The sequence below is a fragment of the Apis laboriosa genome, unplaced genomic scaffold, assembly GCF_014066325.1.
Source record: "Apis laboriosa isolate Shangri-la unplaced genomic scaffold, ASM1406632v1 scaffold47_cov149, whole genome shotgun sequence".
Classification (NCBI taxonomy): Eukaryota; Metazoa; Arthropoda; class Insecta; order Hymenoptera; family Apidae; genus Apis; species Apis laboriosa.
The window spans coordinates 2,379,319-2,393,743 of NW_025223437.1; the positions used below are offsets into that span (position 1 = coordinate 2,379,319).

Below are 14,425 nucleotides of genomic sequence, written 5' to 3' on the forward strand. Positions count from 1 at the left end.
CCATCCATAAAATAAAGTCAGAAAAGAATCTGGATCAAATGGCTCGATTAAAAATCAATAAATTCGATAAATAAATTAAAATTGAAATTTTCTTCCATTTTCCATTTTTCCCTGTATGTACCGATTGAAAATTGATCATTTCAATCGGTTTAAAAATCGGTACATACACATTTTGATTTTCTTAAAAAAAAAATTTGCAAAATAATTAGAAAAATTCGTGAATCTGACGTATTCGATATTTCTGACATTAAAAACATCATCCATTAACAAGATTTTTACGATTATCCATAAATAACTTATCGTTGAAGAAACTACCTTTGACTTTCTTTTCGAACGAAGAAAAAAATGAAGTTGTTATGACACACTGGGAAGAATATCGCAATTCATTCACGCGCGATGATCGTTTCTCTGAAAGATGATCATCAAGAAAATTATCGTAAACGCGGTGATCGATCATTTACCATGATCTGATTAGCTCGTATCTCTATTCAAACGGTGCGCGCATCGATCCACTTTCACTGAAGGCCCGATTTTCAACCGCAAACGATTACAGATGAGCTAACCCCGGTTTCCAGCGAGTAGACAAATATTTCTACGCGAGCAAACCGATCGTTTCGTCGAGCTTGGACAACTCCTAGAGGAATAATACCCACGAAAGCGCGTCCATTGTAATTATGTCCAAGTGGTACTCTGACAGTCAGTGGTACTGACATTGGTGTCAAGAGCTGAAAACACATTGTGCAATGACAAACGATTTGAGGGGGATTCGAATCACGTGAACGTGATGGCTTGGCTTTCGTCGAATCGTAGGAAAATAATTATTAATATAATTGTGTAATTCTTATTTTAACGGCTAATATATAATAAGATACGTGTAATTCTTATTTTAACGGCTTCCACGCGCGCGAGACAGGATTGCTTGATATATTAAACGTTCAAATAATTGTTACCATCGTCGCCTTCTATCTGCATTGTTCTCATTTGATCGTAAACATGTATGTCAGCGCTTGTAGAGCGGAAAAAAAGTGGCTTGATTATTCAAATAAACGAGAAAGAATGGATATCTGCGATTTATCATGCAAAGCTGTAATTGTATGATTCTTATAATTTAGAGATCGTAGAACTATATGTAATGATCTTAAATTTTTAAATTTTGACTTTATTTATTGTTATTATAAATTATTTTTCACATTTTTTGGAAAAATTCATGATATCCGCATTGAATACGGATTGCAAAGAATTAAAGTAATTTTCGACTCTCATCTTTTTTTTTTTATTTTCACATATAAAATTATCTCCTATTAAAAGTTTATTCGTATCTAATCGAAAATTAATCAATTTCGCTTGTATAAGAAAAAAATATTATTCTTTTTTCTCATACAGAATCACTCTTCAATTCGTGTTCTAACTAACTTGAATCACTATTTCAGAGATAAGTTGTACATCATTAAATATTACGTAATAAACGAATAAAATTAGTCAAGAAAAAAAAAAAATCCGAGGAGACAATATTTATTTTAAAAAAAATCGAATATTTCCAGTCACTATATTCCAATCACCTTATTTCGTAACGCGAGCAATTTAAATCGTCTTAATGTAGGTCGAAAAGAAATGATCACGTGTCATGGTAATCCCATTCGGTCGCGCATGCTGTTACATGCTTATGCACACTAACGGGACACGGTGCTGCGTCGCCTTGAAGAGAACACGCGTTTGCACGAATTCCCGGGTCGTTCGACTTCCGTCCATGATGCTCGTGAATTGCACGAGTCTCCTCACGAGACGGAGATTAAGACCGCGATGCGTTCCACGTTCTATACTTGGCGTAACTCGTAACTCGTCGACAGCGATGCGACAGGTCAGATAGAAACACGCTTGCTGAGAATCTCTTACCGTTTAACACACGTGTAAAAGGTACATAAAATTACAAATTGCAAATTGTCAAGAGTACATTCGAAGGTATGGTAAAATTATTTATATCTTTACGTCGAAATTTTGTCTTGCAAATTGATCATTAATATATTTTACCACTATATTTTGGAAATAAAAATCTTCTCAAGTAAGGTCAATTTCGATCTTTACATCTAAAAATTATTATTCTGTATTCAATAAAGTTATAAATCTTATTTGATATTTAATAAAATTGATTTTTGATTTTGATTAAAAATTTATATGATCCTTAGCATGAAAATATTAATTTCAATTTTTAATAACAGAAATAATATGATTGAAATATGGTATATGGTACTTCAAATTTATAATGACTTTGAGTATCGATAAAAATAAAATAATATTCATTGGCTTCCAGATTCCTTTAAGGCCATATAAAAATAGAAGTACGCGAGATAGCCGTGCGATTATCATACAATACCGCAGTTCGGTTATTCGTTAATTAAATTGCCGGGAATATCGATTATATCGGCACATGGTCGTATATGTCGTGGCTGAAAGAAAGTCGTTTGGTTCTAACAGCTTTGAACCACAGTATCCGCAGGAATATCTCCCACGTTTCTCAAAGGTTATCCGAGTCACTTTCAGGGTTTGTACGATTTCGAGGTCGTTCATAGAAAGACTTGACGAGCGTGTATCGATTCGTGTTTTCATGATGATAATAACATCGTGTTAAGAGGAAATATTATAATCGTTGGAGTTAATGTGAAAGATGTGAAAGTGCCTGGAAGATGTCATCACGGATATGTGAAACATAGAGTATGATTCTTCGTCACTTTCTTCTTCTAAAATCGAAATTCAATATTAGGAAAGAATAATATTAGTAAAGAAAAATAAAATATAAATTTAATCGATATAAAATATTTTGAATTGAATGTTTATAACTTAATAATAATTTATATAAGATAAGCGTTTAAATAAAATACAATAAACTCTATTTTAATTTCCATCAAGAAATCTATTTTAATTTCCAAGGTGAAATGATTCACTCATTACGAGCGTATATTTTACACACTGAATCAGAATAAAATGGAATTATTAAATATTTAAATAGCTTTGATTATTTCTTTACTTCTTCTATTTATTTTTTAACGAACTAAGAGATATATACAAAATATATAATAATAATAATAATATGAAATGAAAAATAAAAATTTTATTACACTTACCCATTTTTCCAGGAATTACATCGAATTGGGCTGGTGTATCGCTGACGAATATTGGACGATTGCATAATTCCTAAAAAACAAAAGAAAAGAAAAATTATTCGTTGGAAAATAAATTATTATTAGTTTCAGATGTAATTATTTATTAGTTTCAGATGTAAATCCTCTTATGTTTCATTATGTTTAAAACATAAATACTAATTCTCTTATTCGTATTAATTATATTTAAAATTACTAGAAGTTTTATGCAATTTTAAATCGTAAGAAAAGTCAAAAGCAATTAAGAAATTTATTTTGCATTACAGTATTAATTTGTCAGAAGTTTACATCCTCAACCATGGAACAAAAGCTGATTATATAACGTTTTATGTTCCACAACGGATAAATATTCCCAGACAGACTTGGAATGCGATTCGCAATGAGTTCTATGCTTGGTCGAAACCTTCAGAACGTACTTTTTGTACAGGTGTCGTTTTTTATCATTCCTTTTGCATCTCAGAAATTGTTTCCACCTTGTTTCCGGTTTCGGAAGAAATTTCTTATAATTACGTGACGTAAGATTTAGAATGCCCGACACTATATGATAGATAGTCGTTAATTATGGATAATTACAATCCTGGAAAATACCATAAATGCCGTTTATATTTTCATTGCCATGTTCATCCAACTTTTTCCACTTCCGATTCATATTATACAAATATGCTTGACTTTCCATTCATACTTTTCTACAAATCAAATTTTTCTACGATAACATTTTATAAGATAACATTTTCATTCGATGATTTAATAGAAAAATATTTAAATAATAAATTTTATCAAATGAGAAACATAAAGAGTTCTAAAAATATATAAAATTCAAATTTAAAAAACTTTTCTATTTCGTTACGTTATAAAATTTTAAATTTAAAAAATTTATTTTCTAACCATTTTCCATTTCCTTATTAAAAATTACTCAACAGACTTTCAAAAAACAAATTAAGATGTTATGTATCTATGATATAATTACGTCATAGAATTTCATTTTGAGTTATATTTTATCGACGATTTTTCTTTTCAATACAGAGTATTTAACCTGTCGTTCTTCTTCACTACTCTCGTCACGCTCACCTTCGATCCTTTCCGGTCGCAGTAAAGTGTGACACGTAAATGTGCGTCTCACGTAATACCTATTGCGTGAACGCAATTGTCGACACTGTTGTAGAAACCAGCCGATGTCAGTAGCTTTTATTACGATCATTATACGCAACAAGGAGAACCATAATGTTTCGTTTCAAAGGCTAAATAGGCTCCAGTTACGCGTAGGCAACCTTACGCTTATTCTCGTTTCTCGGTTCGTCGTGCAAGCTGCGTAATTAATCTATCGAATCGTTGATCCCTTGAAAATTATTCTCATATTCTCGCATTTATTTTTAAGATAAGCAAGGTAACTTAGATACCTCACAATTAAATATTTCGCAGCAAAATTTTTCCCTCCAAAATTTTTGTTTCCGTTTAATTATTTAAATTGTTTTAATATTTAATAAATAAGTGTTTAATAAAAATTGTTAATCGTAAATATTTTGAATAAATTTAGAAAAAGCGTACCTGCTAATTTTTAGAAAAATCCCTCTGTGAGAACGTTAATAATCTTATTTGGAGACTCTAGAAGATGATGAACAAATCCTTTTTGATGAATCTTCGTAAAAATTGTATTCTGAATATCTATATTTAAAATTATATTATATATATATTAATAGAATAATTATTATAACGATAATCTTAAAAAAAACCGTTAGTGCATCATGTACAGTAAAAATGTTACTGTTAAATGTGATCATAAGCACGAAGATGATAAAGACACGCACTATGTGTCAAGGTTGCATACTGTCGCCGTTACGGTTCCTAGATTTCAGATTCCCCGTTCTTCCGTTCTGTTGGAACTGAAGCGAATCAATGCTACTGATCTCTTTATTCGGTGGTAAATGAATATAGATCGCATCAATAATGATATATTGAAAGTTATAAATTTTTTGGAATTAATGGTTCATTATAAGATACATAATAAGAAATATCAGAGTCATTAGATATATATATATAGAAGCACACTATAAAATCGTAAAATTTAGTACAGACTTTAGGATTGTAAGATGTAGCTGGAAAATCTTGACTTATAAAGTTTTGAAACAAGAGACTGGAATTGTGCAAATATTTAACGTTAAATTCTGAAGTCTCAAGAGAGACAAAGATTATCATGGAGTGTTAAAAAATGAATATTTATCCTTGGACTAAAATCATATATGTATCAAGTACAAGAAATCTCAATAGAGAAATCTAGTGAATCATGAAAAGCAGAATTTTCTAAAATCTAAATGCTTTAAGAAAACTAGAAGAAATTTTAATCAAATTCATTTTTTTACGTGAAACTTCGATTACAGTTTCATAATTATAAAAATAGGTTATGATTTTTTAAATTTTAGAATATGTTGACCTAAAGTCTTGACTGAAATTTTTAAAATTCTAGCAGAATTCCTCATCTAAAATCCCACGGTTTCAGGGAGTCTCAAGTTCTCTATGTCAAATACTACAATCCAGAATTGCTTCGCCTAAATTCTACGAACCGAGAGGTTATGTGAACTAGGTAGAGATGATATTAACTAATCATACACAAATCGTAATTGAAAATTATGCTTTTCACATAAATTACTTTTATAATGCGATTAATAATGATAATATGATTCATACGAATGTAATTATGTCGAGAAATTACCTTTGGTCTCTTCCATTGAAACTGAAACGGAGGTGTTTGATGATAGAAGACCGAGGTTTGCGTTGCTGGAAATTCTGGATCTTCCCATAATTCACCTCGTTTCAAGCACGAACGCTTGATTCGTTCGTACTCGCTCATTACGTCCTATAACAATAAAATTCCAGCCGTTAGTTAATTACTACAATTTTTAATCCATTAATATTTACTTTCTATTCTTTGATTCACATTGCCATGTAACTGTCCCTTTCGAGAATTTCTCGTTGATATTACTACAATGAGACTATTAACACAACTGGATCAGTATATTGCATTCTTAATTAATATTTGCAACAAGTTATGTATGAAAGATGAGAAACTAACAGTACAGCACTCCATACTTAAATTATTATTTTAATTATTTCATGATTATCATGATAGAATTCCATTGTAACGTTGTTGGTAATATTAAATATGTATTAATATTCCATCGCTGACATGATCAACGTTTTTATATTACGTAAGATAGCACCGTGAACATTAAGCACATTAAAAACGATTATTACGACCTCGATAGGATGTGATAACGCGTTTCATCGAAAACCCATTGTATCGAGGTCAACACTTTCTCTCCTGGCTGGAAGACTTCGTTACTTTGAATACGATATTTCCCTTTATAACCGCAAATAAATTCATTCCTATGAACAAATGAAAATATTTTTAGATAATCATTGAGCGTGAAAAAAAAAATGACGACTCATAGTTTATAATCATGATCATCATAGCTTTAAATTATGTTACAATCTGTGTTAATAGCTAATAAATAGACATATTTCGTTTTATATTTGCTATATCCTTTGGATTATTTACGATATGTCTATCATATCTTTCGTCGTTAAAAATTTTCTCAATTTGAAAAAATTATAGAAAAATTATTTTAAATATATATAACTTCTCGTTTATACGTACTAAAGTTTTTCTTCCAATATTAACAATTTTTCTATTAAAAATGAAATTGAAATATAAAAATTCAAACATTCAAACAAATTTAATGAAATAATACTAATGCATGGTAAATGAAATCGAAACTTATCTTATTATTCTGTTATATTGTAATGTATAACCTATATATATAGTAAAATATACCTATCAATAGTTATCAATCAATTTTTTACAAGATGATATATTATAAAAGCCAAGATAACTATGAAAATTACTTTTCTTTCTTTCGAATATGATTTCTTTCGCCTAGATCTGCAGATCTGCGTTAAAACACGATCTCTCGCCTAGCCCGTGCAAGAGTAAACGCTTTCGAATCCTAACGAATCGTCGATTTCCCCTTGGCAGAATCATCCGTCTGTTATTACTGAAGATCATCTTCGTCACGGAAGAGATACCCACAAACTAGCTAATATTGTAATTTGCACGTTCAAAAAGAGGATGTTCGTCGTGGTTGAACGAGTAGTGTCACCGCAATTATATTTCACAACAATACGATTGATAATACATTTTTCACTTTGTGTAGGCGATAAAGCGAGAGAATGCGCATGCGTGTGCGCATGCGTGTATACACTCGTGAAAGCGTCACGATTGCGAAACGCATAATTATATCGGTTGGCCCGCTGCGTTCTGACCATTGTTCCAACCAGCCAGCTAAACCTGTCCACAGAACAATCCAGTGCACCAATTAAGATCGTAACGAGTCTCAACTGCATAGCGGCTAATTAGAATGCCTCTGAGACTCTTCCACATTGAATCATTTGAATCATTTTCTGCTATACCGATTATAGCTTGGCATATTGAATTAAGGTGCGTCCTTTTCTATTGTTATTTAACAAAGATATGATATTTGTCTCTTGAATTTGTCCCTTTTGCAATAGGATAAGAATATGATCGTTTCAATGATTATTTTATGGTATTATTTTACGCTTTCTTTTTTTGAAATAATTACATGTATCTAGAATAGAGTATTGGTATGCAATTCATTCATTTTAATTTTTGAAAATATATGTAAAAATGCTATTTTTAAGGCAATATTATCAGAGACAATTTCATAGTGCAGAGTTAAATTACTATGATAATTAAAATGTGATAACGAAAATGCAAAAAGTAGAAAAAGAACATGGTCATTATTGCTTCGTATTTCAGGCTTCGTATTTATTTTCTACAATAATTGTATGGCACTTAAATATTTAATCATATTAATTTGCTAACATTATCATTCTTTTTTATGTCTTCCCTAACTAAATGCGTTTTTCGTTGTAATAATCGATCGAGAATGAATATTTTAAATATGCAGTAATTTTTATATTAAGAGAATTGAATAAATTATGATGATATATCTATCAACATATCGCATAGCAACACGATCATATATTGCTATGAAATTAATACTAATTCTAAACTATATGCTCACAAAAGTTTTGAAGCTCTCATAATTATATCGATTTCTTAGAAAGTGTATGATTGTAATAATGACAACCGAGGTTATTCAATTATTCACTATTAATACAATTTAATAAATAGTTCTTTGTTCAATCATGTTGCAGGTAACACGTTCGTTATACCAGAAGAATGATTCAGATTGTCGTTGATAAATTTTAATTCTGCGAACCGGTTTAAAGATAATTGTTTTGATAGACCAGTAATGAAGAGCAGCTTAAGCGCTTATAGATTCCAATATTGTTTCTACGCAAAAACCTAGAAGATCTATGATTCTTTCATAATCATAAAAGAATGGTTATATGATATATTTCTCAAAATTGATCTCGTTTTCGAAAATTTTCATTCTATTTTACTTCGTACTATCTTCTTCAATTTAAAACCATTACGATTTTAAGAATATATTCAACAATCATGTAACATTGAACTATGTAACAAGATAATAAACTGATCACTCGCAACATGATTCGTCGTCAGATTAGTGGCCTTGACCGATTCTTGTTAAACAAAGAATCGACCAAACGTGAATAATTAACATTCCGGAACTTAGCTTGAATTAACATCAATTTGAAACGTTAATTTTCGCAATCCTACACCTGTATTTTTTATTTATTCAAGTTTGCAGTCGATTAAATAAATAAATAACGAAAATCAAATAATTTATGATTCACTAATACTCAAAGTAGTTGATCGAAAATCATCTGCAATCTCATTTAGGATCCGCATACTTCAAGAGTTAAGTTTCCATTTGAAAAATAACATAATTTAAGAACAAAAACGGTCGCAAGAAGCGGTCATCGGAGTTCACTTCGCAGGAAACCACATTTTATTTACAGAATTACCGGTTGCTCGGTATTTTTTCCTTCTTCTTTTCTTTTCTTTTTCTTTTTTTTCTTTTCTTTTTGCACGGCCAGCATCGCGCCGCGTTGCAATCATCCGACGAAGGGAAGCATGAAGGCGCACCAGCGGCATGGTATTCCGTCAGAGATAGATGCCCCTGGCACGTACCACGGGGAGAGAGATTTTACATTGTACGTGCCGGGTTATTCGACTTCGCCTTCCGCTAAACCGAACACTTCTCTCCGATCCACTATACACGTTACCCGTATAATAGCTACCATACTCTCTCGTACCGGTCGGACTAGTTTCACGCTTGGTTCTCCCGCGGCCTTGAAGCGCGCCAACCGCCGCTTGCAAACTTGCGACGAGAGATCACCTTTATGGTTTTGCCTCTCCCGACGATTCTTCGATCAGGAGTCGCGCGGTCTCCATGGATTCCCGCTCCCGGCCTTCCGGAATTTCAGTTTTTAGCCTTTACGTGGCCGCGATGGAAGGCAACACGAGCCAACTTGGGACGCATATTACCGGCGGTAATTCTAATCTCGGCGTGTCTCTGGTTTGAAGCGATGCTGGTGCTGGAAACGAATCGATTGGAAACGTTCTTTCTGAAAGGAAAGGTGTGGCTCGGAATGATAACGTTTTTCGTAGAGGGCACACGGAGTTTAGCAAATGTTGGATCAACTAAAGAAAATTTAGAAGCAATATCACGATATATCAGAAAATTATGATAGATTACGATGTATAATTAAGTTTTTGAGGAATATAAATTTAGTTTACAGGGTATTGGTATTATCAAGATTCAGAATAAATTTTGCTTCGTTTGGTGGAAGCGACATTTTTTTGTATATTCATTTTAATCTTTAAACACTTCCAAAGACATATCCACGAATATATTTACATCCATATTTTACATGTATAAAACCACAGAAAACACTTGGCGTGAACGTGATTCAGTATTTACGTCCTCGATGACTAATCGTGCACTTTCTATTCCGTCGATCGTTTTTTTTTTTTCTTTTTTTCTATTCCACATGCTCGTTCATAATCCTTTGAACGAGTCCTTTTAAAACTGGTATAACTAAACGCTCTGAAAAATCTGGAAACGGCACGGAATTACGCAAAATGCTGAAGACGAAAGCGTATCAGAAATTTCTCTTTTATTCCCAAATAGTCGCGAGTCGACCTCATTCGTGGTTATGGTCCGTCAAAAATCGCGCGCAAGAAACTCATCCGTAACGAAGTTACGCGATTAACGGGACATACGCGAACTATCGCAGTTGCGTTCGTTTCGATTGGCATACGCAATCAATTATCACCTTACAGTTATAAGCGTGGAATAGGTAAGACGATTGCGGCTTCGTCGTTAACGAGAGAAACGTGTGTCACCGTTGAAGATTATTTCTCCGATGAAGGCAAAGCGGTCGTGGCAAGTTGCTCGCCGTAACGGGATACCACAGGAGGAGAGTTCTGTGCAACCTCGTGCACTACGACCTTAATTTCCTTCCTTCTATTATGCGCTGCTCCATTTTTCCATCCCCCTTGCTCGATTCCGCTCCTCTTGCTCGCGAACAATTCGATTTCGAAACCACTGAATTCTGAACCCATCGTGAATTGTAATTCATCTCCTTCATCTTCTTATTCTTGTTATCTTGTTATTCATCTTTCTCTCTCGCGCTTAACGCTCGATTATTTTATCATTTCGGGACGAACGATCTTCACCTACGAAATACGCATTCACATTCACATTATATTGTTCAAGTTGAAGAGCGCGAATATATCTGAGAATAAATAATATATTCTCGAGATCGAATCTTTTCGTTTCGATCTCGAATAAAATATACATACTTACAATCGTATCGTAGAGGTTTCTTTAAGTTAAGACAAGATATTAATTCGAATTGAAAACCTGCCATTACAGATATTATTCATCGGTTATACGAGCTTATAATCTATAATAATACTTATTATCCTTCGCATAAATCGCGAGATAACGATAATAATATCGATAATGATAAATAATAATAAAAAAAAAAGAAAAACCAATCAACCAAGAACGAAATCGAAAATTCCTCTGTTAAATGGAAAATTTTACCAATTCTCGATACAACCGCAGAGAGAAAGAAATTATTTTCAAGGTAGGCGAAATCCTCGAAGCGAAACCGAATGTCTCCGCAAGATGGAAGGAGATGTATATATTAGTTCGTAAATGCAGGAATCTCTTGTCGTATTATTTTAATTTAAAGACCGAGCGGATCACTATAATCCCTCGCAAGATTATCCTTAATAGTTTGTTGATTCATACCGGCGAGATATACCGATAATTTCTTCTAGGAGTCATTGCCAGGTAATCCTCGTCCTCCGACGATCTTGGGGTTCGATTCACAAGTGCGTTTCCTCGCTAGGATGCGCGTGGTACGTGTCGGAAATGATTAACGCGACCATGTATGGATCTCTATCTGTTGTTTACCCTTTGCCTGCCCTCCTCCGATAAATTATAGCTCTTCCATTCCTCCTCGATGTAAGTATTCGGACGATTGAATATTTCTCTCGTTTTTTTTTCTTTTGTCTAAATTTGTAGTAAATCATACAAATGATTTTTAATTACGTTTTTCGATGTTACCTACAAACAACGTTGAAATTATTTTATTATCAAGTGATTGAATAAATGTATGTTTTTTTTTTTTTTTTTTGGTAAAATTGTATTTAATCGATCTTTTTCATTAAAGAAAAAGAAGAAACAGAATATATTTCTATTTTTGATAATTAAAGATAAATTTTTTACGAAAGAATATTTGATTCTGAAAGAAAGAAATATTTTTATGCTAGAACTTTCGATTTGAATTGATACGAATCGTGTGATGTAACTCGATAAAATGTAATTTGATATTTGGATTGAAAGAATTTTGATAAAGGAACTATAGATTATCCGTGAAAAAGAAAACGCTCGCTTTCGTTTATTCTAGTTCCAGTTCTCTAGCAGATATGTTTCTTTGAGAGGGATCCAGTGTCACTGTTTAACGATTGAAGGAACAATAGTGTATATACTTGCCGCTCACCACCGGTGACCAAGTTCTGAATGTTTGTATAAATGAGACGAACGTTCTTTGCTTTCTCGTATTACAAATAGTAGACATTAATGTGAAAACGTAGTAATATGAATTCTTACATTTCAAGATCTTTTCATATAAAACAATACTAACGTTTATTACGTATAATATTTATATAATCGATCTCGTAACATCAATCTTTATGATCATTTTCAAAATTTATTATCCCTATAATTCAATTCTGGAAACGATCAGCAATTTCGAAAATCATGCTCGTTTCTGTCCATTGATCTTACTTTCTCCGATTTGAGTATATTGAGTATACGTGCTGCATCGAATTTACACAAATTTCTTCATTTCTCGTTACCTTCGTGTGTGTGTATATATATATATATATATATAAAACGTTTAAAAATTAACGTTTCGTTTAACGAGCGAATTCGAGCGAGACGTTCATTATCGAAATGCACCTGGAAGTGGAATATAATCGTTTCATATCTCTGGTAACTCGTTGAGTGAAGGCGATTCCGCCTCTCGCGAACCACTTCCTGTTTGAACGCGCAGATTCCGCAGCAGGAGGGTTGCATAACCGGTAATATATCGTATCCGGATATCTCGAGCTCTATGCCAGGATTTCCGCGGTGTCTAGTCGGAATTTTTACTTGGTTTCGAAATCAGGAACCAATCGGAACTAGGAATAGGAACACCGTTTCATATTTATTCATACCGCTCGTATTCATGGCTCGAATGGCAATCGCCATTGATTATAATTTAACAACCCACGATAATATCGGTATAATACGGTACTCCCTTTTGAACGTGAAACTAGTCACGCATCTTATATACATACAACCGAAAGCATATTTTTTCTTCGAACGATTCAAGCGAGTAAATATAAAACCGCTTTGTTAAACTTTCCATAAATCTTGCCCTCGCTGTAATTAAGTTTGCTCGTAAGCATTTGCGACTTGTAATTTAGCATCGAAACATAGCTTCGAGATATAAATCCAGTTTACACGCTGTCCTTTAAGGTGCGTTTTCACCGACTCCTCACTTTCGACTATCGACTGACTGACGATTTATCATTACTACGAAGATTAAAAATCGTGATATTTTCGATATCACGATTTGGAACGTCGATTTTCGCCGATCGTCCCAAGTTTTCATCAGTGAATACTCGGAATAGCAAGCACAATTTCGTATTATATTCAAGCGGAACTGGAAACGGCGAGGGAACGATGAAATTTCATCCTCCAACGAGGAGGTTCGCCGATTTTCTGGGGGTCTAAATGGCCGCGCTCTTTATCCTCCTCGGGCCGTTCTACCTTCGAGATCGCTTCGCACGATAATGAAACAACCTGTAAGCAGCCGGCTCGTGCTCCCACTCCCTCGGCAAATACCGGAAATTTGTGCAAGCGCCTTAACGCTATCGTCCCGACGATCGAGAAGCACCACGAGCCTCGATCCTCCTCCACGCATTTCACCCCTCGCCCCCCCCTTTTGGCTCGTGGTTCTTCCACTGTTCGTTCTCCTATGCATCATCATCCTTTTAGATGCAAAGTTTAACGGAAGGTTGGTGGAGGAACGTTGGTGGTGGAGGCACGGCCAACGGCTATCTTGGACGATTTATCTTGGAAAAGTCAGCTCAAGATTTTACAGCGTATCTCCTTCGTTAAGAGTTCGAGACTTCCTGATTCTGGAATAAATAGATACTTGTTGGTATAGAAGAGATAACGCGTGACATCAGAAGACGCGTTATGACGGTAGATCTTGACTTGAGAAGAACGATCAACGATTCGCTTATTTACACGTGACTAATCGATTTGCGAAGAAATTACTCATAGATCGGTGGAACTAGGTGAGAAACGATTTGTCACGGTTTTACAACTTTTTTTTTTTTTTCTTTAATTCTTTTCTGATCTTTAAATTTGTGTCACAATTTCGTTCTCGTTCGTAATCTATAAGGACCCTTGTAATTTTTTTTTACAATAAATTGTAATTTAGGAAAAATGCGTAGTACACGCAACCTCTTTTTTTAAATTTACGGAATTTTTTTATGGTCGAAAAAAAAGTCCAATTTCTTTAAAAAAATTAAGATTAATTTGTACATTTAATATATCACAAATTTTATCTTTGTTTTAAAAATTATTCTATTAATAAAATTAAACGATTAAACATTATTATTATTATTATTATTATTATTATTATTTATAATAAATGGAAATTTTGCTAAAAGTGAGAAATGTGAAACATAAATA

The 14,425-nt window shown here is 33.3% G+C and overlaps 1 protein-coding gene across 5 annotated transcripts in view; it reads right to left on the reverse strand.

Annotated features, from left to right (window-relative positions):
• LOC122716538 (calpain-C) overlaps positions 1-14,425 on the reverse strand; it is a 31,578-nt gene that overhangs the window by 10,922 nt on the left and 6,231 nt on the right. The window contains exons 1-4 of one of the 5 annotated variants that reach the window (XM_043939710.1): positions 7,056-7,291; positions 6,069-6,536; positions 5,863-6,006; positions 3,120-3,189 (exon numbers count right to left, since the gene is read on the reverse strand). In XM_043939710.1, the coding sequence (XP_043795645.1) occupies positions 3,120-3,189; positions 5,863-6,000 (208 nt within the window). In that variant the 5' untranslated portion in view covers positions 6,001-6,006; positions 6,069-6,536; positions 7,056-7,291. Of the gene's footprint in view, positions 1-3,119; positions 3,190-3,571; positions 3,717-4,700; positions 4,818-5,862; positions 6,007-6,068; positions 6,537-7,055; positions 7,292-14,425 lie in introns of those variants that run through there. The other 4 variants (XM_043939711.1, XM_043939712.1, XM_043939709.1 and 1 more) reach the window with 4 other exon arrangements.